This window comes from Herpailurus yagouaroundi, unplaced genomic scaffold (genome assembly GCF_014898765.1).
Source record: "Herpailurus yagouaroundi ecotype Mexico unplaced genomic scaffold, PumYag 139, whole genome shotgun sequence".
Lineage (NCBI taxonomy): Eukaryota > Metazoa > Chordata > Mammalia > Carnivora > Felidae > Herpailurus > Herpailurus yagouaroundi.
The window spans coordinates 76,094,393-76,121,384 of record NW_024412394.1 but is presented as its reverse complement, the minus strand read 5'-3'; the positions used below and the strand labels follow the sequence as shown (position 1 = coordinate 76,121,384).

Genomic DNA, 26,992 nt, shown 5'->3' with positions numbered 1-26,992 from the left:
GCTAGGCTTCTGAATACTTAGCATGTATTTAAGCATACTTAGTATGTGTCTCCTTTTCCTTGCTAGGTTCAAAGGCTATCTGTTGGAAGTATTCCACGATCTATGAAGGTTATCCTGGAAGATGACCTAGTAGACACTTGTAAATCTGGTAAGAATTTTTGCTGGCTTTTTAAGAGGTCCTAAAATATTGACTAGGAAAAAGCCATTTTTTATTTCCACCTGAACACTGCGAAGTTCAGTGTGGAGGCTTAATTGCTCACCTTGAGAACAGAAACTGGCATGGAGGTGGGAGGTGATACACAGCAGGAAAAAAGCTATAGCTTAGTCCAGTCCAGCCACTGTTTTATAAATGAAGAATCTGACTTGCCCAAGGTCACATGGAGAGTTAAGTGGCAGAACTAGAACATGAACCCAGATCCACTGACTTTTCGTCCAGGAGTCTCTTCAGCACATCCTTGCTTAACAGTAGCAAATTGTAGTGGCTTTAGTGGATCAGACAGTATGACTCTGTCAGATACTACTGTACTCTTACTAGTATCTAGAAGAAAGGAGGTGATTGTTCCTCTCTCCTCTGTGCTGGTGACACCGCAGTAGGAGTCACATTGATTTTGTCCTCTGAGGGTTCTCGGTGTTTCCGTTGGCCATTTGCCCCAATTGAGAAAGAATTTGAAACCATGCTGAAAGAACTGTGTGTGTTTAGCATGAAGAAGCCTTAGGAAGAACATGACAGCTCACTTTTCGTTAATTGGAAAGCTGTCATACAGAAATAGAATTATAGTTAGAGGAGATTACTATTGAGTTTGAGCAGTCTGAAGCTCCAGGAAGGTAGATTTTATCAGATGATGGTTTCTTTTCTCAGCGACAGTCAAGCAGAGGGTGTACAACATCTGTTAGTGACTTAGGCCTCATGATGGCCATTGATCTGGATGATCTGAAGTGTTCCAGGCAAATCAAAGACAACCTCAGAGCTATTCTGGAAATTGGAGGACTTCACAGGGGTTGTTGCGATGTCATTCTTGGTTATATTTTGATCTTGAGGCTAACCAGATAGCTCCTAAGCTCTTTTTTGCCCCATCTGAAATCATCTTGCCCCTCTTATTCTGCTCAATGGGGAGCCTGGGAAGAATCAAACTTAAACGTATTAGTGGGAGGGCAAGGATTAATACTGGCCCACATGTGTAGAATGGAAGTGTTCTACATTAAAATTTAAAATTACTGTATTTACAAAAAAAAAAAATGGTAGGGAAGAGTTTTATTGGAAAAATTAAGATGTTAGGAGGTTTTGTAAGTCAGTATTGCTCAAGAGAGTAAATATTATTTTCTTTAGTAACCACATTTAAGTATCATGAGATGTTCTTAATAAAATTTGATATGTTTTTTTAAACAAATGTATTATTCTACATATGTAATGCAAAAAGAAAGAAGGAGAATAAAGGGGATTGTTTTCAGCTGTTAGTAGGGGCTAGGGCTGTAAAATTTACATGGCCCTGTCAGCTAAAGGTAGAGATCTCAGAAGCAGACTGCATTCAAATGTGTAATCTAACAGTTTTAATCAAAACCTTTTACTCTAACCGAAGTAACTGACGTTTTCCGTATTTTGGCACCAGTATCCTTATCTATCCTATTCCCTCACTGTCTCTTCTTCCCAGAACTGACAGGCACTAAAAACTCTAGTATACAGTTTAAAAGTGTTTTGGACTTACAAACTTTCAATCCCAAAAAAAGGTTGTCCTAGTCAGCTTCTCTGAGGCTTCTCCTTCCAGCCCTAGAAAAGGCAGGTGGCAACCTGTCTCCCTAAAAGTCAGTAGCTCTGCTCCCTACACACATTCCTAGGCCTTGACCAGACTTTTGCCTGTGAGAACGACACAAGATTATTCTTTCTCTTTCCTCTTGTTATTCCAAATAACTTAAAAACTGTTGCTTTTACTGTTTGCCTAGCGATTTCCACTTGCTATTTAACATTTAAGTTACATTGAAAGTGGGCCAAAAAATGGAAATGGTTGGTAAACCTTAGCCTGGTGTCAAAAATTGTTTCTTGATTCACCTCAACATTCCCTGCTTTAAGTATTTCCTGTTCTCACTCATACCTTAATCTTACTCACCCTTAATCTCAATAGAAAACATATAACACAAGTGTATCCCCTGGACAGAAACAAGTATATCTGACCTCTTATTCCACATCCTTGTTCTCCCCTACCAGACAGATCAAAAGTGCTTCATTTCTGCAAATTCCACCATTTCTCTTTTTCTTTAACCCTAAATATCTCCAGATGCTTCATGTATAAAATATTTACTGAACTGCCATTTCATTAAAATTATAAGGCAAACACTATGGAAATAGAGGAGTTCAGTATCTAGAGTCAAGAATATTTCTTTATTGGGGCACCTGGGTGGCCCAGTCGGTTAAGTGTCTGACTCTTGATTTCGTCTCAGGTCATGATCTCACAGTTTGTGAGTTTAAGTCCCGTGTCAGGCTCCATACCTACAATGCAGAGGAGACTGTTTGGGATATTCTCTCTCCCTCTCTCTCCACGCCCCACCCCAAAATAAATAAATAAATACTTTAAAAACCCTCTTTAAAAAAAAATAAGATGTTTTCATGCAGTTCATCTAAACTGAATTCTTTCTGCCCTGAAAAAACCTGAAGCTATTTTTCTTTCACATGTCACTAACAATAATGGATGGAAGCAGTCTGTCAGCAGCTCTTTTTTCATTTATCCATAGCTACAAAATCTCTGTGGGAATGAAAAGATATATGGCATAATCCTTGCCCTTGAGGAATATACAGTCTGGTTGGGAACCCCAGATTGACACATGCAGAGTAATAAAGTTGGAGTTTGTGTCCTGAGAACTGCCAGTGCAGTGGGAGGTCAGACATGGGTCTGGTTGGGGGTGGCTGCAGTGGGAAATAAGCTGCAGAAGACAGCGGCACAAAGAGCTGGGATTATAGAAAGTAAGAGCTTGAGCCTCCTGACAATAACACTGTTTGTAATTTTTATTGTGGGAAAACTTAAGTATAATAACAAGGTTTCGTATAATAATAGCTAATATTTGCCAGTTGAGCACTTCCTGTATTCTAGATATTGTATGAAGTAATTTATAAACGTTATCTAACTTAATTTTCACTGTTGTTCTGAGATATAAATGTAACTATTCCCATTTTTCTAGGTCAAAATATAGGCTCAGCAAAGTTAGGTAATTTGCCCAAGGACGTAGCCAGTGAGTGGTGGAGCTGGGATTTGAATCCAAATTGGGCAAAATCAGTGCTCTTGGCCGTTCTTCAGTATTCCACATTTTCCACATTGTCACTGCTTAGTGAAATCAGGTTACTTATGGGTGCGGTATCTAAAAGTTAAGTTCCTTGTTTGACTAATTTAGGAACAACCTAAGCATAATCTATTAAAATGACCACAGTAAAGGACTGTTCCAAGTGCTCATACAAAGTTGCCCCAGTCATTTTCATCTAAAAATTGAGGGCAGACGGTAAATGATCATTTCTTGACTGGGTTTGAAAAACATCCAAGCCGTGGTTTAGGAAGGCTCTGGAAAATGTGTTTTCACCATTTATTATGAAGTTGCCTTTGGCTAGAAATATGCTCTCTATTCTGTAATTGCTGCTACCAGTTCCATGCATTTAGCATTTACAGAACATTTTTCTTCAGAAAATCAGAAGCTCTGCAGATTACACATTACACATTGAAATTTAGAGAGTAAAAGGCATTTTGCATGAGCAAATACCGTATATTTGACACAGGCTTAGATATGAAGACTTGCCAGTTAGTTCAGAGACACTATTTGTTGAGCAAGTTTTAAATACCACCAGATTGGTTTGGGGCATGTCCAACATCTTATATTCAACAAGATTTTGAGGACTAGGATTATCTTCTATTCTTCTGGTCCCCTTTTCTCCAGTACCAGAATACTGAATTCCAACCATTCATTCATGTATACCTGTTAATTGATGCATTGAATTGTATGTAATAATCCAGATGTCAGTGTTTGGAGAATGTGCCTATAAACTACCCAAGGCCTCTTAGGAATATCTGTAAAAGTTTAATATTCTTCTCACCAGGAATGGGAGAGTTTCCTCAGGTGGGAAGGAACCAACCAAGAAGGAATAAGCAGGGTTGTATCTTGTGTTTTCATAGTTTAGGGAAAAGGGCTTTGAAGTGTAACAGTAATATCCTCATTTCTTAGTTCGTTCCTCTTTTTTTTTTTTAAGTCAGTAAGTAAAATATTAATTAATATGGTAAGTAAAAATTAGTATCTAGGAAATTAAAGCTAGTGTCAGTTATCACAAGATTGTCTCCTTTCCTGACACCAGATTGATGATAGTTTCACCTTTTAGCTGCAGTTCCCACCTGTTCTTTAAATGAGAACTATATGGTTAGGGATTCTGAGAAGATGAACATTTTGCCCAATATAATGATGAATAAATCATCCAGTAAACTGTTTTCCCAGTGAAGGGTAATAATTTGGTGTGATTATTATGTAGCAGATTCACAAAAAGAAAAATGCTCACTTTAGCTTTTAGCCGTGCAGATACAAGTGCCTGTAAAAAAAAAAAAAAAGAAAAGAAAAGAAAGAAAAAAGTACGAAATCTGTGGTGTTCTTTTGGCTTCAAATTGTTTTCTGGATGAGTGTTTACCACTCTAAACTTGGTAGGAAAGTGGTTTATTTCTTTCTCTTTTTAAAAAATTTTTATTTATATTGAGAGAGAGTGGGGGAAAAGAGAACATCCTAAGCAGGCTTTACGCTCAGCAGGGGCTCAATACAGTGCTAGAACTCGGGACTGTGAGATCGTGACCTAAGCCAAAATCAGAAGTTGGTCGGACACTTAACCAACTGAGAGTGGTTAACCCAAGAGTGGTTTATTTCTTATTTCTGGTTGTCATGCAAGTCTGTGCCCAGCAAGCAGTGTGGTACTACTGGACTTTGCTGCTACGTGGTGCTCTTTCCTAGGCGATGACCTCACTATTTATGGAGTCGTAATGCAACGGTGGAAGCCCTTCCAGCAAGATGTACGCTGTGAAGTGGAGATAGTCCTGAAAGCCAATTATGTCCAAGTAAATAATGAGCAGTCTACAGGGATCATCATGGATGAGGAGGTCCAAAAGGAATTTGAAGATTTTTGGGAATCCTATAAGAGTGATCCCTTTGCAGGTTTGTGATTAAGGGTATAAAGCTGATAATTATTAATGGCATTTCATTCAGTAGTTAAATATAAAGTCTGTGGTCAGGAGGCAGCCTTACATGCTGCATAACTCAATGGCTGAATTCAAAGGGTAGTAGCATTCGTCAGTACTTCTAGCTATAATTTCCCTTTGAGCTCTTTTCTCGTGTAGTCTTTTCTATTTAGAGATCTTCCTGGAAAATCAAGGCTGAGTTAATTACAAGAAATTTTCCGTTTCTATTCTTTTAGACATCTCTTATACTGCCAGTTTTCTCCCTTTTTCACCAAATACACAGTTCCTCCGTAAGTAGGCAAAACTCACTTTATTATGAACCCTCATCCTAATAAAGCCTTATTTCTTTTCTGATGTACCTTAGATAATTAAGACAACTTCATGCTATTTTAGCTGAAGATTTTTAAATATGCATTAAGTAGAAAGAGATGATGAGAGATAGAAAGATGCAAAAATAAGCTTTGTAAACTTATGACTGTGACGTTAAAATATAATTACATAGACTAAAACATCACACAAGCCTTTGGGTTCATAGAGTATTTTTTATTTAAAAATTCCAAAAGTATAAAACACCAATTAAACCTTCAAATGTCTGTTTGCATTCTTCCTTGGAGGCATCTTCTGAGAAAAATAAACTGAAGCCAGTGATAGACTATTTCTAATAAACTTCACCTCAAATCTCATACATATTGATTACTTTATTCTTAAGTCACATACTGGACAGATACCATTTCACAAAATAGAATTCTTATTTGCCTAACTTTAGGCAGTTTGCTTTTGTTTTGTGGGATGATTTTTTTTTTTTTTTGCTTCTGCATATAGCATGTAATGTAGTGGCTCCTGATCATTCTTTTACCAGATCTGTACAGAAAGAACTTAAATTCTCCACATTGTGGCTTTAGGAAGCAAGCCCTATAAGAAGTATTTTTAAATGAATTTTTTTAATTTGAAATGGTTTCTTAGGATCAGGTCCTTAAAAAAATCCGTAACTCTTTCTTGGACCACAGTCATTTCTTATTAATCGCAGTGCCATAGCTCAGCTCTTCCTGTAACGGTGAAGGAAGGGCATCATACAGCGCTCTATAACCAGACCATGAGAAGTGATTTGTGCTGGTGATTAAAAAGAGTCTATTTTAATCAGAAGGTTATGGATATACAATTTATTTACTAGATAAGAGGAAGAAGTAAATATAATGACCTTGTGAGAAACGGAAGACAGAAAATGAGGCAACATTTTTTTTTTAGTCTGAATGGATTCTGCTTAGTTTCCTAAGTACCAGTACACTGTATTTTACCATTTCAAAGTGTATGTGTGCTAGTTGAGGGCATGAAGAGAGGGAAGTGTATCCAGAAGGGTGTCTTCATTTTGCTAGTCTAAAGCCAAAGATTCCCTCGGAGGTGGATCTGCTTCATTAAGACCTCATACTGTGGGTATGGTCTAGGAGGAACTGAAGGCTTTATTCTAGTCTATAGTAACTTCAGGGATCCTCAGAGCCTGGTGCTTAGATGCTGGGTAGAAACCAAGATATAGGGATTGGGGTCTCTGGGGCCCAAGCTGAGGTGACTCCGTTATCTTAGATCTAAGAGGTTCTCTTCATCAGGGTAATGGAGAGCCATGCCACAAGAGTGGGGTAATTGGCTGTAGACACACTATTAACATGGTCTAGAACCAGAAATTTGGGAGGGAGATAGGTTTGTGGGTAGTATGCACTGTAATCAATTTTCTTCCATGATTCAGCCATGGGAGCATCTATTGCCATGATTCAAGGAACTTCAGACAACAAATTTAAGGGAATCGTTTTCCCTTTATTTTTCTCTGGTACTTCAGACCTGCCTTTATAGTATACCTTTTGTGTTAACTACATTGTGAGGAAATCTTGAGATCAGAAATAAGCACAAATAATACAGGTAATATAATAGTTTAACAGTTAAGTGTGTCAGGCGTTGTTTGTTCTATGTGCTATACACTTGCTGATTCCTTTGATCCTCAACACTTCTATGAGATACCATTATCATCTCCATTTTACAGGTAAGGAATAGAAGCAGAGAGGCTAAGAAACTTGCCCAGGTCAGATGGGTAGTAAGTAATAGCACTGGGATGTGAATCCAGGCATTTGACCCCAGAGCCTGTGCTCCTCACCACTGGGATAGGTTTTGCATCAGCACATCAATCACCGAATCCACATTTATTCAGAAGTGGCACTTTAGGTTTTGGTGTAGGAGTCTCCCAGGTCAGTTTGCCTGCTCTGAAACCTACCTGTTGGGGCTATTCCTTCTTTCTTTGTATGTGTAATCTCTAGATTCTGGTCAGAATTTACCTATATGCTATAAGGTCTTGTTTGCTTAGATCTCAAACCTTTCTTCATCTTTTTTCTCTGGGTTTTCTATACCTCAGGAAAGGGAGGAAGTCCCTCTAGCAGTTAATGAGCCCCCTTCCAGGATTTACTAATTCTGTTTTCTGATCCCCATTTTACTAAAAGGTTTTCTTTCTTCACCATTCCTGCCATCCCAGGTCATATCACCCTACCTCAATTGCCACTGGATCAATTTTGATATGTTACAAAAAGCGGCCTTTGTGTATAGGGCCATAAATTGTGGAGGAAGCCTTTCCTCTCCCTTCATGCTTTGGCAGAAAAGCTTCTGGAACTGGAATAATCAGCTAAAGGAGTACTTACACAACTATTTTCCTCGTCAGAAGACCTACCTCTGAAACATGAGTACAAACATGGAAATCCTGAAGCATACATATTAGTTTCCAGCCTGTAGACATACAGCGTACCATCACGGTAGTGAATTCCACACAAGACAAGCTGAGGACAAGCTTGTTAGGATGTCATAGGTTCTGAGAGCCCCTGCTGGTTGATTATGCCAGTCATCAAATAACATACCTACTTTACTTATAGGTGGGATAGGCAGATTCTCAGATTTGGTGTTTTGACATTTCTCAAAACAGAAACTCAAACGTGATATTCTTTTATTTAAAGCACATGATCAGGAGAATCCAAGACTTCTGGCTTGAATTGCTAGAATTATAGTTTATAATGATCTTTTAAATACTCTGATACCCTTATTCTAGGTAAAACAGACTTTACCAAACTTTTCAGAGTAAATGCTGAATTGACTTCTAGGGTGGATTGATTTTACTTCTCTTACACCTCTGCAGAAGCTCCATGAGCCCCAGGTACTTCTTGTATTTAAAGATTACTGGCTCCTACAGTCTGACTTCTTGTTTGAGTTCAAGTACCTTCATTTTATTTAGGCAGTGGAGTAGTTTTACTCAAATTACTACACAGAAAGTGTAGTCGTATTTTAAAGGGATAATGTTGGCTTAATAAGGGAGTAAAGGAGATTCCTTTCTGTCCCTTGCAAAGTATGATAAATTCATGGAAACTTAAGCTATGAAAATAAAAAGCAAGGAATGAAAAGCAGACTTTTCATATCATGGCATTAGTAAAAGAAGGCATTTTACAACCAAGTCAAAGTTATTCACTCCTTTTAGGCATTTGGAAATGGTCCTCATGGATCATTTTAGATGGCAGAGTATGTTCATAGGAAGTTGGAAGGGAAATTTCAGATGGGGTTTCTTGAAAACTGTTGGTAATATCTGATCTTGCTGCCTTTCCTAGGAAGGAATGAAATATTGGCCAGCTTGTGCCCTCAAGTTTTTGGGATGTATCTAGTGAAGCTTGCTGTGGCCATGGTGCTGGCTGGTGGGATTCAAAGGACTGATGCTACAGGAACACGGGTCAGAGGTTAGTACCTACTTAAAACGGAGAAATATTAATACATACAAGGTGAGAAGCTAGAATTTTTCTTTGAATAAAAATTGCTTGTTGAGCTTTATTTTCTAACCATAATCTTTCAACCCTAATGACAGTCAGTTGTCTGACTATCTAATACTTCATCGCCAGTATCTGTATATCAAAAGGTAATTTCTAGAATTCCAAAGACTAAAAGAAATCTTTTAAGTTTTTTTGATGAATATATATTTTTGCTCTAACCTATAAGGGTGCCACAAAATAAAATCTTTACATTTTGATTACTATGTTTTCATTGGATCCCCAGTCTTTCTTCAAGAGGAAAAGATTAGAAATAATGCTTTTTAATATCTCCAAGTCAGTGTCTCTCCATCTGTGACTGTCAGTGTGTTTCTCTCAGACTGCTGCTTTCAATCATCTGCCTGCTGGTTCACCTTCTGCCGGTAGGTAGCAAATGTGCAGTCTGCCCTGAGGTGCTGCTGGAGGTCACACGTTCAAGCAAAGATTACTCTAAGTATATAATTATGTTCAAATGGCAAAAAGCTCTTTTGCAGCTAACACATTTAACTGACCTGAATCTGGCATAGAGTAGGTATATTATGGCCCTCACATAGGCCAGAGAGTCATAATAACCAAAGACTAAAAGGACATTGTTCATATATAAGGCCATTAATAAGAATTCTAAAACCACATGGTACAATATAGGATAGTATAATAACGTGTGTATGTATTCTATGTTTTGATCACCTACTATTTGCAAGGCACTCTGCTAAATGTGGAGCTTAAATAGGGAGTTTCCTATTAATATATTTAGGAAATACTTGAATATTTCTGAATAAATTTTTTTGATCACTGAGACAGTACATACCACAGGGTAGTCACATATTCATTTATGTTACATTTGAAAATAAGTTACTTTGAGATATTAAAATTTTCATTAAATGAAAACATCTTCACTTAACTGTTGTAATCTTAAGTGATACTTATAAAGCACTTATAAAGTCTTGAACACTTAAAAATACTTAAATAAAAATGGAATAAAATACCTGTATGGCTTGTATGGAAAGATTTAATTGAGTAGTTTGTTATTTAAAAATAGATTAAATAAAATCAGCAACTTTAGAAGCCAAAAATGTCTTAAATGTCAAACATACGCCTAAACATCTGGAAATAGCACAAAGTCTATTAATTTAGATATTAAATGTCACATTCAGAAATCACTTAAAGATTGTTATTTTATGATAGTTAACCTAATTTTTAAGGATATCTAGTTAAATCCTTCCTTAAGTGACCTTAAGTATACAGCAAAAACATAAAATACAAATCACGATGGCATTCCAAGTGGACCATTTTCCTTTTGATTAATTATACTTATTCATGGGTCCTTTCATAGAAATTTAAAACTTTATTAACTTTTTTCTAGGTGAATCTCATCTTTTATTGGTTGGGGATCCTGGCACAGGGAAATCTCAATTCCTCAAGTATGCAGCAAAGATTACACCGAGATCTGTGCTCACAACAGGGATTGGATCTACTAGTGCAGGTATTTTACTTGACAATTTCAATTAGTTTAACCTTATTACAGATGCTAACACAGTGGGTTTTTTCTTATGAAAAAGTACCTGAAGTAGGATAAATTTCAAGCTAATTCTTGAGTTACTGCCCAAAATGGAAATATGTAGCAGTACTTTTGTAGCTCTGAGAAGATATTTTAAAACTCCACCTTCACTTAAAGTTATTTTCCTAAAATTCATCCCATATACCTTTTTGCATCTGAGTTTTGAAAGATCCTATTTGATTGGGGGGGAAAAAAACACAACGTTGAGATAAATGGGAGAAATCTCACTTTACAAAAGTAGATCAGTGGCATAGAGCTTGATGCATTTTTGTGCTCTTAGATCTCATGGGCAACAGTAGATCCTACTGAAAATTCTTAGGTAGGAAATTTGTCTTAATATGTGGAAAGCATACTTTCATCATTACAACATGGAGCTTCACTCATGTTATAATGATTCTTAAACAAGTACATACAAAAGTTTTTTCAGATAGAATGTCAAGATTTGATTATAAAGTAACTTTAGGAAAAAATTTTTTAAAATGTATTGATGCCATTTTGTATTTTATACTGTTTTGATTTAGGAAATAGCTCTCCTGTCCTTCTGTTATAGGTCTTGGTTTCACACATTTTACAATATTATTTGCTACCTGTTAAGGGAAGCCTAATGTCCATGGTCTGTGCTGAAATTTCTTAGGAGAAATTATACTATAAAACTTATCATAAAGCAGCAAAAGCTGTTTTAATGGTCCTACATAATGAGAGCCCCATTCTAAGGGGCTCTCAGATTTTGAAATATAACTGATTAGTACATTAAGCATTGATGAGAAGGGATCTGTAAATTGAGAGGCATAAACAAGGTGCAGCATACTGGAAAGGGTAGTAAGCAAGAATATATAAAGAACACTTTATGTGCATTTAAAACTTCCTATGACCCGGTGTTCTAGAATCCTGTATAAAATGATATCAATAACAAACAAATAAAAGTGTTTGCCAAGTAATTATGTGGAATGTTTCCTAAGTTAATTGTATAGAATACCAAGAAATGAGTCCAAGCTATCTGCTAGGCTACTAGTAATTTCAGAATATTTGGACAGTTTTCAAGTGAATGGCTGCTGATTCACACTACACTAGCACTTTTCCCTCTTTTATTATTATTATTTTTAATATTTGTTTATTTTTGAGAGGGAGAGAGAGAGCACGCAAGTGAAAGGGGGAGGGGCAGAGAGACAGGGAGACACAGAATCCGAAGCAGGCTCCAGGCTCTGAGCTGTCAGCACAGAGCCCGAAGCGGGGCTCGAACTCAGGAACCCATGAGATCACGAACTGAGCCTAAGTCAGCCACTTGACCGACTGAGCCACCCAGGCACCCCTCCCTGTTTTTTAAAATGTAAAGATCATAATCCAAATATGACAGAAGAGACAGGTATAGGGAATATGAATTTTAGAACTATAGGAAAGTTATTGCTACTTCTCATCTACTCAAAGGGCCCGATTAGCCTTTCTTCAAACTGTGTATTGCAACCACTTAGAGTCATAAATGCCAAGTTCAGTGAGTGAAAACCAGCACTTTAAAAAATGAAATACAATAAAAGGTACCAGAATATATTGCACACATAAAGATGCACTATAAGGGTGCACTGTCATGAAAATTACTATAAAAACTTGCATTACAGGGTCATACTTTGTTTTTTAACTATGGATTACAGTGAAAAGTTTTGAAAACTGCTGCCATAGACTTTCTTGGTAAAACCAGAAACCCAAATCTTAAACCAGAGGATAAGACCACATGGAAGTTTATAGAAGGTTATAAATGAACAAATGCATGCATGCTCCTCAGATTTCCTGAATGTTTTCTCAGCTCAAATGATATCCTCACTCCCTCCAATCTATTTGCCTCTCTCTTCTGTGGTATAGGTAATTTGTTCCTGTGTATATTCTCATGACAGAGCTATTTACTGTGATCAAAAAGGAGAGAAACTGTTCCAAACATTTTAGGTATAATTCAGATAGTGTCTATAAATGAGGCTAAACGGGGAAAATAAAACCCACATGCTATAGCTTCTTAGCTCCTAATGTTTGCATTCTAAGTATTACAGAATCATAAAAATTTTAAGAGATCATAGTTTTTAAGTCTTAACCTTCTGTGAAAATTAGCTGTTTACAAATTGATGTAAAAACCTAACCCTTGGTGTCAATACAAAATCAATCATTATAATTAGAATAAAAACTCAGCAGCAAATTGCTTCATTTTGTTATTTGGCTTATATATGCTTTATTTCTAACAAGCACATATCTTTTTCCTGTTATATTAATCACTGAGCTCTTTGTTGGAAATTTTTACTTTTATTTCCATTTTAATTATTTTAACATATTCTTAAATTTAATTGCAATTAGACAAAAATGAAATTTTCTTCATATAGTTTTAACAGTTGGTTGTATTTTAAGTCTATGAACTAGTTAGTGGACAGTATTTTAATCACCTGGTATATTAAATTTCAAAATTTAACATTTAGCAAAATTTTGCTTCACAAATTCACTTTTTTAGAATGACAGGAAATATATACAACTTAGAATCCATATTCAGACAAATGCCCTTTTCCCTTCCTCAAAATAAAAGCTTTAAAAAGTGCAGTATAAAAGTTTTAGATATGAAGGCACTGCATAACTCTGCATCATATGGCTAATGTCTTGCTTAGCAGCAAGAGTAATGAGAATATTCTACACTTAATTTAATGGAGCATAAGAAACTTTGAGGAAGGACCTAGCTTTCATCAAAGAAAAAGAACCCTTTGGCCCACTTAATGGATTCCTTTCCAAGATTGCTTTTAAAAAAACTTAACTGGAAAGGCTATCTAGAATATGTCAACCACAAATATGCCTTATCTTATTCTTCATGAGTGTCCAGGGATATGGAGAAGAGTACCACATGTGTGAAAATATATATATTTCCAAAATAGTGACTTATCTCTTACGATAAAGCTAAATACACCTTCCCAAATACACTGTTTTTATATAAATGCTGCCAACAACAGATGATCTATCAAATCAGTTTTGAAAATTTCACAGCATTTCTATAAATCTAATGAAAACATCTAAGTCATTATAATATCCTGTTCTTAAACTTAGGGAGTTTGTATCTGCTCTTGACATGTTGAATTCAATGGGTAATAATGATGCATCATTCAAGGAATATTCTGATGTCCTAAACTGTTAGAAAACAAAAACCAGAGCCAGAGGACCTTATAAACAATTAACCACATTTGTTGTCATCTTAGAAACCAAACTGAATGCTATCTAACATTCCATGTAATAGCAGCCATAAGAGGCTTCAAGGTGGCCTGGAAAATCAGGTCCTGAAGTTCTTGGCAGCATATACTTGACTTCAAATCCCTTCTTTAAGGATATGACAAAAAAAAAAAAAAAAAAAGGAAATTTGCCCCTTACATTAAACCAAACTATCACAGGAAGAAACATTTTACTTGAAGTTTGTTCTCTTGAAGGCCAGTAAAACAGTGGTCCAAAGATTATTGTCCAAAAGGCTAAGAAAGCTTTACAGCCTGGTCTAATGATTTATATTTTTTCTTTATAAGTGCTTTAATTACATATAGAGGAGAAGAAAATAATATATATGTTTTAATCAGATTAGTTTCAGAACAAATAAAATAACACATTAGAGAAAAAAATTACTTAAAAATAGTTGTATTTATATTCCACAATTTGCTCAAATACTGGTTTTCTTATAAACTTTCTACAGGATGTTTTTTAAACAAATTCTTCACATTGTGTCTTGACTATGTACTTACGGAATTTCAGGGAAATAGTTCTGTATGTTTTTATAGCTTAATTTGTACTAAAGGGATGGCAGATGGTCACATGCAGTCCATGTGGGATTCTAACATGACATTTAGTGAGTTTTCTGACGTGGACCATCCCTTTGATGCTGAAGGTAATGCATCTGTTGAAAGAAGTGATTGTAGATTTGGATTACTGCTCTCTGCATCTTCCAGTTTTTCTGTGTTGTCTTCCCAATTAATGTGGAATCTTGTAACTCTGGGATTAGATGCCAAAATGTTCCTTTGAAGCTGAAGGAAGAAGGAAATATATAAATAGTAAACACTAAGAAAGTTAGATACTACATACAAATAGAAACTTAATAGAATGATTCTTTACCTTAGTACTCCTAAAGGGCCAAATTCATATACAAAGGCTAATTAAGTAAAGCACCTTAACATAACACACAAGGACCAGGGCTACAGCAGACATTATTATTTTAGCTTAATGGAAACAGGATATGGAGAATCTGAGAGAATTCATCCAGATCTCTTAGTAACCAATAAAATATCTAACCCCTTTATACTTGTTTCCTAAAAGGGAGAGAATCTCTTCTTTTTCTTGCAGGTGAATTCTTCATAGAACGCTTTATCTCACAAACTAGTATGCTTTGTAGATTGATGTGGTATCTTCAGTAATATTTTCAAAGAAAATGAAAAATTTCTTCAAATATAATATCTCATTATTAGTGGTTTCCTACCTTTTAATTATTATGGTTCACTCTCAGAACCAGTGTTCTAGTTTTTTCTCTTTTTGCTATACAAGGTACCATATAAGTAACTAATACATGGAGTCAGTGGCAGGTCCCATACCAGGATTAAGCATTCTGGCCTTATTACCAGAAAAAACATTCCACTTTACTCCCATGTAATTTTTCTTGCATGATCCAGCAGATGGGGTGTTGTGTTCAATCTCACATAAATGATCAGTTACTAAAACTGTTACAGTTCCCAAGAAAAATCATGAAATACTAAGTATTTCAGAGAATCTGTATTTCTGAATCACGGGTTTCAGATTCTCACTCAGAAGCCGTTTTCCATAACCAGAAATATTTAAGACCTTTAGGTTAACCTCTAAGAATAGCAGATAAAGGAAAACCTACATATGCGTGTGTGTGTGTGTGTGTGTGTGTGTGTGTGTGTGTTCCAATTTTTGGAAGAGTTACAGACCAAGAATATCATTGAATAATCATGAATTTCTATGTCGTAATGGCTGAAATGAAAAGAATTATGATGTGTGGGAAATGCCATGCAGAAGCTGTAAACAACTGTTTCTTACAGGAGGATTTTTTCAATTTTCTAAATCATCAGAGACTCTCAAGGTGCCTGACCAACATTAATTACTCATGATTCACTTGGAGGTAGGGTCTGAGGTCAAGTATGGGTAATGGAACAATTAGTTTGCCCAGTTAGCACAAAGACCTCAAATTTATTTTGTCTCAAAGGTATTTTCATAATATAGTATGAATTGGCACTTGCTTAATAGTAAAAGTAATGAAAGAGGAATAGTCAGAACATTACCTTAGAAAAGTCTGGTTTTACTGGCGGATTTTCCCTTAATTCTGTCTCAGTATATTCATTATTTACATAATAGCCAACTCTAATAAATTCTTGACCCCGATAGGTGCATGTAATTAGCACAACTGTTACACCTACTGCATCTGCATCTGGAATGAGTCCTGGATTAGGTGCATCAGCCTAGAATAATTTAAAAAGAAAAGAAACACACATCACAAAGAGGCAAGCAAGACTGGAGTTTTAGTTACCTTGAGCATCATGAATTAAGGGTACAGCAACAAAAACTTGGGGGCATCATACTGGGAAGGCAAATGTTCATTTTTAAGATAAAGCCAGAAAATATAGTTCAAATATTTCTCCATGGTATACGTAATTACTCTGGGTACCTGAAAGCTTCACTACTTCTATAGGAAGATAAATCTAGCTACACTGTGTGGTAGTTCCTGAGGGATTGTGCAATATTCAATTATAAAACCTTTTTTTTTTTTTAATTTTTTTTTCAACTTTTTTAATTTATTTTTTTGGGGACAGAGAGAGACAGAGCATGAATGGGGGAGGGGCAGAGAGAGAGGGAGACACAGAATCGGAAACAGGCTCCAGGCTCTGAGCCATCAGCCCAGAGCCTGACGTGGGGCTCGAACTCACGGACCGCGAGATCGTGACTTGGCTGAAGTCGGACGCTTAACTGACTGCGCCACCCAGGCGCCCCATAAAACCTTTTATAAAATATAGCAAATAATTAAATCAGTAGTCTCATTGACTCTACCCTTTTCCAGTCATAATTTTCTTTTTGTTTTTGAGAGTGAGCACAAGTGGGGGAGGGGCAGAGGAAGCGAGCATCTTCAGCAGGCTTCATGTCCAGTACAGAGCCTGGTGCAGGGCTCAATCTCATGACCGTGACATCGTGGCCTGAGCTGAAATCAAGAGTCAGATGCTTAACCAACTGAGCCACCCAGACACCCCTCCAGTCATAATCTTCAAACCAAAATTAGTAAATATTCAATGATCTCCACATAGCCTGTTGGCAGCAAATGTTTATTATACCAGTTTCTCTCTTATACCCAGGACACACAGCCACTCTGCCACCTGTCACAGATATTCTAATAGTAAATTAATATCAAATTGAAAATGGAATAGAAATAGCTATTCAGCAGATTCTCAAAAATATTAAACTACTGTGAGTGACTTTGATAGGCACTAAAATATAGTGTACTATTTAAACCATGCACACTGGAAATACAATGAAGGTAAAAATTGGTTTGAGCAGACATACTCAATGACCTTGTTTTAAATCCTGCTGCTGAATCTTGAGTGCAGAAGGTGAAGCAAGTGAGCTAGAGGAGGTGGACAGCATGAGCAAAGGCTAGGGCCCTGTGGCGCTACGTACGGCTGGAAGGAGTCACAGACTGATGGGCACTGACACAGACCTGAGGCAGCCATTCTGAATGGTAAATGGATAAAGATTGTCCCAGCAGATTAGCTTACTCTTGCCAAGACACTAACGAACATCCCTGCGCCTGGTGAACACTTCAGCCATGGCCTTGGCTTGGGAAAACCCCTGTCCGGCATTCTCAATTAGGCTGTTTGAATTATCAAAGACCAATGATTATTGTATAGTTATCACATGTAGATGACACAAAAAAGCATAAAATATCTATCTAGTCTAAAACATCTATCTAGGCTGAAAAGTTCAGTCACCTTCTGCTTCCCTACCTCCCACATCCAGCCAGTCTAACACTTCTCATCTCTCGAGTCTTCAGTTCGTGTCTTCATGTCTTCTCTGGAATCCTGTTGCAACTTTCTAACTGTTCTCCCCTAGCTCGCTTGCTATTTTGCACTGTTGCCAGCATTAGCTAGGCAAAGATCCATTCCTATCCCTTCACCAATTTTAAAAACTCCTGATGATTACTCCCATTTCTGAGAAAAAAATCCCTTCTTTAACTTCATTTATAAGGCCCTTCACACTTTGTTTCCAACCAACAGCTCATTCACATTCCCTTTATTTCCACACCTCTTACTCTTGTTCTAGAATTAGAATTCTTTTAAATGTACTGGTAATCTTTCATGCCTCTGTGCTTTGCATATACTGTTACCTTGGCCTGTAAGTCTCTTCCCTAACATCCTAAAAAATTCATCTAAGTTTGCATAAAAGGTATCCTTTAGTGAAGCCCTTCCTAATTCAGAAGGTAGAATTAATAGTACTGTTTTTGTACTTTATTACTTGACACAAATCCTCTTTAATGTATGTCCAATAATTTAAATGTGTTTATCTTTCAGTTGTTGCTGGGATTCTAAGCTTTGTCCTGGGCAGAAATCCTGTCCAGTTCATCTTTATAATTCCATGTCTGGCACAGCTCTGGGTGCACAGTATATGATTAGTATTTTGAAATGCATGCATAACTCAATGCCTGACCTAAAGTAATTTATGATCATTTTAGAGAGTTATCAGCAGGGGTATGAAGGCCTGTCCTGAGAATATGCTGTTTGTCTTACCGATCCTGTGTACCCCTACTGAGAGGGGTTAGGTTACTTCCAGGGTACCCAAAGAGCTTCTAATGTTCTGGAAGTTCGTGGAGAATGGGGAAACAGAGGTAGTTTAGTACTGCTATGGAAACTTTCCTCCCATAGTGCTTCCCATCCCCTCAGTAGATTGGTTCTAGCCATGTTTGTGTTTTAAAATTTGACTGCCAAAGAATTCAACTTGAGCAAATCCAAATTCCAGTAGAAAAACTCACAGTCCTCTCAGATCACTTAAGATGAAATAACAGAGAGGCGCCTTGGTGGCTCAGTTGAGAATCGGACTTCAGCTCAGGTCATGATCTCAGGGTTCCTGAGTTTAAGCCCTGCACCAGGCTCTCTGCTGTCAGCACGGAGCCTGCTTCGGATCCTTTGTTCCCCTCTCTCTGCACTTCCCCTGCTCATGCTCTCTCTCTCTCTCTCAAAAATAAATAAACAGTAAGAAAAAAAAGATGAAGTGATGGGTAGAGATTTTTAACGTCAACCAGCAGTAGTACACAGATGTCTGGACATCTTCCTGCCAGCCTTTGACACACTCATAAGAAAGGCATGTTTATTCATGGCAGACCAGGGGAATACTATGGTAATTTGTTTAAAACACAAAACAAAAACTGTAGGTTAGTCCCTTTTTTGCTGATAATGGTGAATTTTTTTTAAATACACAGGGTGACAGTCTGATTTAAATTGCATGGTGCTCTTTCTCTGTCCTTTTTGGCAATATGAACACTGATACCAAGGTAAAACTACTGGAAAATCACTGGAGGGAAATATCTTTGAATATATTTTTCACTCCAGCCAAAAGCTTAACAGTGTTCTTAACAACATAAACACACAGAAAAGATCATTTAAGGGTTTGTTTCAAAGCCAAAAGATTTATTTGCAGGTTTTATAGTAGCATAAAAAGGTCTACCAGTACAAATCAATCCAGGTTTCTTAACCACATCATGAATTATCATCAGTGAATTATGGGTTTTCCAAGCTTATGGGTCAAAGCAAATACTTCTTTGTGTAATAATTTCAAGAACTTAAGACACAAGTGTGTTACAAGCAATGGGGCAGGATGTGAAGCAGTCTGTCAACTGCAGTGCCTCCCCCTACCCATGTCTTTCACCAAGGTTATGCACTCACATGACTCAGGTCAACAGCACTTTTAATGAATAGATATGAACTAATATATTTGAGCTTTTCTTAACCATTTGTTTAGATATAGTAAATGATTTGTTGCTTTTTAATAAAAAGCACTAAGGCTAGGAGACTATAATTCTGATTCTGTATTTAGGAGAAGAGAAGGATAGGTAGCAACTCTACAGATACCATGTTTATGATACATGATTCATGGCCCATATCAGATGGGATTATCTGACCAATGCTATTCATTTAAATTGAAAATGAAAAAAAAGGGGGACATCAGGGGTAGAAAGAGTTAATGTCCTTCTGGATGAGGTCTTTTCACTGGGTTCTACATTAACTGATGGGACTCTGCTGTGTACAAATACCTGTAAGAAAATTAATAGTTTTCTTTTTGAAACCTATGAGTACTCACTCTTTGGGCTATTATAAATATCTCCCTGTAATAAGCATGGATAATTGGGAAATGACTGAATAGTTTTAAACAACAATTTAACATACATTAAAAGAAGTAACACTTTGAATACAGAAGACAGTGTCTGAAGCCTTGGTACAGACCCAAATACTGTCAGTGGTATCTGAGAACATAATCTGTTTTGGAATTTCCCCTCACAAATAATACACACAGTAGTAGATTTGTAACAGTAATTCTCCATAAAATGTGTAGATTAGATGCTTTAGTAAAACACTGGACTTTAATTCCAATGATCCAAGATTATGCAGATCTCTCTAGTAGCATATGTAACTAACCTAGCTCAATCATGCAGTGTGCTGAAATAAAGTTGTTTCTATGGTCAGTACTCCTAGTGGCTGAAACCAGAAACCAAGATGCATATTACTAACTATACCAGTTAGTAGTATGCATTCAACCCCTGTACTGGCTGCTGGACAGCCACAGGTCTGATACTATTGGACTGTCCACAGGAAGAGCCCCAAGTTAACCACAACGTGTGCCATGACACAGTATAAGCTTTACTGCATGCTGTGCACACTCTGGAGTAAACATCACATTAACCTCTCAGCACACAAAATCAAGAGGTGGCATTCCTTTATGCTACAGAGGCTGCCTAAAACACAATAGAAGCAGATAAAAAGTGAGTGCAGCAGAAGTAGAGTGATTTAACCCAAAAGGAAACACGAGTGAGGACCATGAGATAGATAGTTTAGAAACGTATTTGGCATACATATTTACCAAGAACAATCTTACCTGAAATACAAACATATGCCTTCCTGCAGGAACAGGGCCCACTAAAACAGAGTCTAAAACTTGATCGTATTCTTCACTTTCTGCAGAGCCCACATAGATAATTTTCCATTCCAAGTCTAGGGTTAAAAACCAAAACATGATTTCATATTCAGTAATTACATTATGAGATGATATCAAAGACCCTATTTTAATGTCCACTTAAGCCAATTATTGGTTGCTGAAATTGACTTCTCACAGCAGAAAGTCCAAAAAGGCACTGAACTGCTCCTTATAAAATTCTTACATTTCTTAACAGAGTTTCTCAAAATGTTCTTTTGTGAAACACTAGTTCCTGGGCAGGGCTCCTCATAAACAAACCAACATGGCCAAAAACTTGGGAAATGCTACAACCTTGTCTTAAGGATTCATAAATAAAGCACACTGGCAGAGTGTTCGGGAACTTCCTTCGGTCAAGAACACGAGTAACGTTAATTCAGCATTTCCCAAGTTTATTTGGCTATGGAATCCCTCCCCACGTTTTTTTCGTATGTTATCTCTTAACAACCTACTTAAACACTTTGGAAGGGCTGCCCCATACTATATTGCACAGATCCAAATCACCAAAGAACTCCAACATGGAAAAATTATTAACAAACTTCCCTTGTGGCTTAGAAGGGGCTTCAGCTCATCAACTGTCAAAGGGACCACAGTCATGGTTTTTCCTCATGGTCCCTCTTCATGTCATATATTCTTTAAATTGGGAAGAGGAAACCAAGGATCCTTGTGCCACTTTATACAACAGACTATATACAGTGGGAACAAGCATCAGGAGGAATAAGACACGCTTAAGTGCAACCCAAGACATTTTCTGTAATTCAACTGTTACATGTAATTCAGCTTTTATTGAGCACCTTCTACAGTGTGCTCTGCAGCAAGAACCCAGAGATGGGTAAAATGACTGCTTTTTCAAAGGAGCCTCCTGCTTAGTAGGGGGAAGAAGACAGCTCTGCAAATACAGATTACCCGAGCCCTCCTGGTCCTGAGGGTGTATAGCAGCACAGTGCAGCCCACCCTTGGATTCACTACGCTGCGACTACAGCACCCCCAGAGGGGTGTTTCTAGGTCACTGAGAATCTAGTTCTACTAAGTCAGCACTTTCTGAGGACCTATTATGTAAGTCATGGCTCTCTTCTAGACCACTTACATTTCTGGCTTCTAGCACATTTCCAGATGCAGGGTCCTGCATCTGACATCTCACGAGATCATCTATTTGTTGATAAAGATTAAAAGAGGAAAGAAGCAATATGAGTATCTAGTTAGAAGGAACAGCAAGTATCTGCTGAAGAAGCAACGAGGCTGGGCTGGTGCAGACTGAATAAAGGGGAAAATAACTGACCCTTAGCTTGGGTGTGAGGGGCATGGCCAGATTATGTAAAGTTTTTGGTTTTGTTTTTTATTTTTGAGAGACAGAGTGTGAGCAGGGGAGGGGCAGAGAGAAAGAGAGGGTGATGGAAGAATCTGAAGCAGGCTCCAGGCTTTGAGCTGTCAGCAGAGCCCAACGCAGGGCTCAAACCCATGAGCCGTGAGATCACGATGTGAGCCGAAGTCTGACTCTTAACCAACTAAGCCACCCAGGTGCCCCAGATTATGCAGAGTTTTAAAGGTCATCGTAAAGATTTTTGGCTTTTACACTGAGTGGCACAGGAAGCTATTGGGAGGGTTCTGACTACAGGAATAACATGATCCACTTTTCATTTTAGAAGGATCATTTTGGCTCCTGTGTTCAGTATGGATTGTGAGATTGTGAGGGTCAAGAAACAGGGTATTTTAACAACTGAGGCAATAAATTATGGTAGCTTGGACCACATGTAGCCATAGGGATGAGAGCAAGGACACTCTGGATAAATCTTGAGGATAAAGGCAGCAAGAATCCTTTTTTTGCAGGGGGTAGGGGATGAAATCAAACAGGAATTTGTTTTGGACATGTTAAATTTGAGATATCTACTAGATAGATATCTAATAAAATTACAAAATTAGTGGCTAGTGACATAGGAAACCCAAAAGCCAAGTGGAGAAACTTTTAAGAAAGTGGTATAAAAGCTATTAAACTTAGCCAAGTGCGAGTAAGACTGGGAACTCTCACACGAAGGTTTTCATATTTTGTTCATTTTGTATGTATTTATTTGTACTAATACATATAGTGCTCTTGGCCTCCTAATTGGTAGAAAAGTAAGTTGGCATTTGTAGTCTGGCATGGAAACATAGTCAGAATTTATAAACTTATTTTGTAAAATACCTACTATGTGCTAAGCATTGGTCTTGCCAATTTCACACCTGTTATTTAAATCTCAACAGCTTTATCATATGGATTTAATTATACTATTATGCAAACAAGAAAGTTGAGGCCCTGAGAGGCTAAGTAATGTACCCAAATTCACACAGCTAGCAAACTCAGGAATCAGAACCTACGCTATGTCTCTGCAACTCCAAAGCCTGGGCTCTTTCCAAAACCGAAACTAGGAAGATGCATTCTTCCATTTCTGCTCTCAAATGAATAGTGGAATAAAGGAAATTAATTGGGGGGGGGGAGATGGGGAGATGGGTGAGACCAGAGGCTATAGGAAGATGATCTACCCTTAAGGAGCACAGGCTGTAACTCAGGGAACACCTGTACCTTAATTTCTATCTGATGGAATCCTTGCTATAGCTACTGAGTTTAAAATGCTCAGTACTTATTTATAAATTAGCATCAATTGTTTTATTCTTACTTTTTTAACTCTGCTTTCATTTTCCTGTCCCTTGTATTTGAAGGAGGAAGGGATAGAGTCAGATGCACAGGTTATCTGCTGAAGTAGTTTAATCATTTAAAAAGTTAACTGTTTCATCTAATCATGGAAATCCCGGCCTGCAAGTATCTGCATTTATGGTTGGGAGTGAGGGAAGTAACCAAGTGAATTTTAAACTAATTACACTACTTGGGACGATCTGTGATCTAGTGGAAAGTATGTAATCTTTGGGAATTAGAACAAGCCTGAAGTTTAAAAGCATGAAACACCATGTTCAATTCTGGTACATTGTAAGTATTCAACTAATAGTAGCTAGAATTATTGGTACTGACCAACTTAAAAAAGAAAGAAAGAAAGAAAGAAAGAAAGAAAGCTCCATTCAGTAGAGAAAGAATCAGTAGTCCACAGAGGGCATAACAAAGATTAGCAGGAAGGTCAATCAAAACGTGTACAGACTTGGGACCACCAGATCAAACACATCCTGGGTCTCCTAATCAAATTAAAGTATGCAAAATGGTGGCCAACATCTGGTGTGGGACTTGAGACAAAATTATGAAGTGAAAATTTCCCTTCAGAATATTCTGTAGTTTCATTTTAAGAATAGATTTTTTAGAGATCTGCAATATAAAAGTATGGAACCTGTAAGAAGCTTTTGCTAAGTAAACTCAGTTTCCTTAATCCACATAGCCTCTAGGTGGAGTACACAAGCATGGCACCTTTTTGAAAGATTCCTTTGCAGCTTTCAGTATGACTCAGCTTAAACTCTTTTTAAAAATGCTAAATAACCAGTCTTAGTGCTCTGGGATGAAGTGTACAAGTGGAAGTAAGCGTATTGTTGACACTAGTATCCTAAAAACTCTGATGTCCTTCAGCTGAGTTCTGATTAGGTCCCAGGTAAAAATGGAACGTAATTCTGCTTCCATGAATAGTGAGTTTCAGCCATCCAATGTCAAAGCCCTGTAACATCATGAATCATCTATCACCCTTGTCCAAAACTGGCTCTTAAAATGGAAGGCATCACTTGAGAAATACCTGTACTTTGAATAACTTAAGCTTAAAGTCCTATAGTATAAGTTGGAATGGACTGATCAATGGTTTCTCTTGCATTCGCCAATTTTTATATACAATTGGCAAAAAAAGGAAAGATTACCAACTGGTTGGATAAGAAAAACTGGCCTGGTAGTTAAATGGTGACGGTAGCACTCTGGGAAAGTAATCAAATGGTTTCAGAGTAGTAAGAAAAATCCCCCTTAATTTTATTATCAGTGATCTATTAGAAGTTAGTTTATTTTAATAAATGAATCGTCTTTCAAAATGGGACCTACATATTATATATGTGCATATATGCTTTATATATTCATTAATACTTACTGAAGAGCACAGATTAAAGTGTTATAATTACAGGAGATGGTGGAAAGCACTGAGTACAGAGGACTGTTACTTTATATACGCCTGTACAACTTTTAAAAAGTTTATTACAATGAGCATGTATTGCTTTTATAATGTGAAAACTTAACACCCTACATAAAATACATTTTGTGGATATTAAAAACTAATTTTTAAAGTGAAATTGCTTTATATGCCATCATTTGCATAATTTTAAATGCATTTCGCTAAATATACTTGTAAGTTCAAATAAGTATGTCCTGTTTAATTGTAAAATGACCATTGATGAAGCTAAATTTTTTTTTGCAAATTTTGAAAAGTCAAGCACTGGATTATTTTAATAAAATTTACGAGCAAATATAAAAAAAAAGCCTTGACAAGCTTTAGCTTCCTAAATATATGTTACTGCATATAACAAAAATATTTTTGGAGACCTTAATACGGACTTAGAAAAAAGTAGTAAAAATTTTTGCATTGCCATTAGAACTTTACCTTTTATTTCCTGGCCCACTTTTGTATTTTATGCTCAGGGTGTTTGGATGAGTTATTTTAATTAGATTTCAACACGTTCTTGAAGAAAGTCTTTCAGACTACTGAGAAGCCAGTGATTTTAAGTCCTGGGAATTATTTAAGTGTTTTACTTATTTTTGCTCTTGGGTTAAATGTAACTTTATAGCTTAGCAATATTTTTCTTCTGAGCGAGAGGAGAGAAGGTTTCAGTCATTACGGAACAGGAGTCCACGCCGGTCGGGGCGAGCCTGCGCGCCAGCATCCCCGGGTGCCCCAAGCATCCCGGGCGCGGGCCGGGGAGTGCCGCCGGGGAGCACCCGCGGTCCCCGGGGAGCGCCGGCGCCCGGCCCGCTGCGCCGAGGGGCCGAGCCTGCGCCCGCCTCCCCCGCTGGTTGGTCCAGGGAGCCAGAAATCAGCGCGAGGACAGCCTCGCTCTCCTCCCCGGGGCGGCCGGGCACGGCCACCCAGGAGAGTAGGGCAACTCCAGCGTAAGCTCTAAAAATGGATTTGCCTCTCGCTCGGGGGCAGGAAGGTGGGCAGGCGGGGCGCCGTGTTCGTCACCCGCGGCGCGGAGAGGAGGCGTAGTGACGCCGGGGTCGGTGGCCCAATTCTCTACTCTTGGTAAGATGGCTCCGCTGCTAACTCGCCGGCGCGACCACACACATGCCTCTCCCTTCCCAGCCTTCGTGCCGGGGCCGCGGAGGCCGTTCCCGGCGCGGGGCCAGCCCGGGGCGACCCCCGGCCGGCGCCGCGGGTGCGAGTGCGGGTCTAAGCGAACCTCCCGCCCGCCAGACAAAGCTGACAACATGGCTACCTCCGCTCGAACAAGTTCCTCGCAAGTTGAGCCACGGCAGGCGCCCCGGCTGAGGCCGAACGCCGCGCGCGCCTCGGCGGCCGTCGTCCATCAACTTCAAGTTTCCCTCCGCAGAGCCGAGCCTGCCGCCCGTCCGGCGCCGAGCACCGGCCGCCCGCGCGAGGCCGGGCCCGGGAAACTTTCAACGTCTGCAGCCCGCAACTGACAGCCCGGCGGCGGGCGGGCGCCCGACTCACCTTCAGACAGGTCCTCGATGCATTCGAAGGTGATCTCGAACTGGAACGGGTTGTAGAAAGGAGAAGGGTTATCCAGCACCACTACATTGTTCACCTGAACCTTTGCCATATTTTGAAAAAAACACAAACAATGGGAACGGGGCTTGTTGCGGCACAATAAAGTCCAGCGCGCGGCCGCTCGGGAGAGCGCAGACCCCCGCCCCAGCGCCTGCCCGACGTCGTGCAGCGGCGACTTGAGAAACTTTTTTTTCCTCTTTTTATTTACACGGGAGCACTCCACAGTGTTTTGCAGCTTTCCTATTTCACTAAACTACAGCCCATTCTGCTCTGATAACTAGCAGCGTTGCCCGCGATTGGCTGCACCCAAGCTCTGACCCTCCTCCTCCAGCGAGGGCCTCGGTGGTGAGCAAGATGGGCTCCCGCTCCCGGAATGGACTCGGAAACTTTAACTGCGGCTCCACCTGCTGGTGTGGATTAGGACAAAGGCGGAGAACAAAGTGAGTGGAATACGGGCTGGGAGGCCCGCGCGGAGGCCGCCGGCGGCGGCGGGGGGGAGGGGCGGCGCTGGCCCCGCCCCCG

The 26,992-nt window shown here is 38.6% G+C and overlaps 2 protein-coding genes across 7 annotated transcripts in view; one reads left to right on the top strand and one right to left on the bottom strand.

The window, feature by feature from the left end:
* Positions 1-26,992, top strand: part of MCM9 (minichromosome maintenance 9 homologous recombination repair factor) — a 117,672-nt gene that overhangs the window by 14,598 nt on the left and 76,082 nt on the right. For 4 of the 6 annotated variants that reach the window (XM_040474493.1, XM_040474494.1, XM_040474496.1 and 1 more), the window contains 4 exons: positions 67-148; positions 4,963-5,163; positions 8,813-8,938; positions 10,368-10,487. In XM_040474493.1, the coding sequence (XP_040330427.1) occupies positions 67-148; positions 4,963-5,163; positions 8,813-8,938; positions 10,368-10,487 (529 nt within the window). Of the gene's footprint in view, positions 1-66; positions 149-4,962; positions 5,164-8,812; positions 8,939-10,367; positions 10,488-16,381; positions 16,431-26,992 lie in introns of those variants that run through there. The other 2 variants (XM_040474498.1, XM_040474492.1) reach the window with 2 other exon arrangements.
* Positions 14,123-26,841, bottom strand: ASF1A (anti-silencing function 1A histone chaperone). Its single transcript, XM_040474499.1, has 4 exons — positions 26,414-26,841; positions 20,703-20,818; positions 15,854-16,030; positions 14,123-14,584 (listed from the first exon to the last, which is right to left on the bottom strand). The coding sequence occupies exons 1-4, from the start codon at positions 26,520-26,522 to the stop codon at positions 14,372-14,374; spliced, it is 615 nt and encodes a 204-aa protein (XP_040330433.1). The 5' UTR covers positions 26,523-26,841; the 3' UTR covers positions 14,123-14,371.

What these genes read in the sequence shown, in the direction of transcription:
- ASF1A (XM_040474499.1), bottom strand. Translation starts at nt 26,522, where the DNA reads ATGGCAAAGGTTCAGGTGAACAATGTAGTGGTGCTGGATAACCCTTCT. An exon ending in CATCGAGGACCTGTCTGAAG is followed by an intron (nt 20,819 to 26,413) that starts GTGAGTCGGGCG and finishes TTTTAACCCTAG; the next exon opens with ACTTGGAATGGAAAATTATC. An exon ending in GGCATATGTTTGTATTTCAG is followed by an intron (nt 16,031 to 20,702) that starts GTAAGATTGTTC and finishes AAATTATTCTAG; the next exon opens with GCTGATGCACCTAATCCAGG.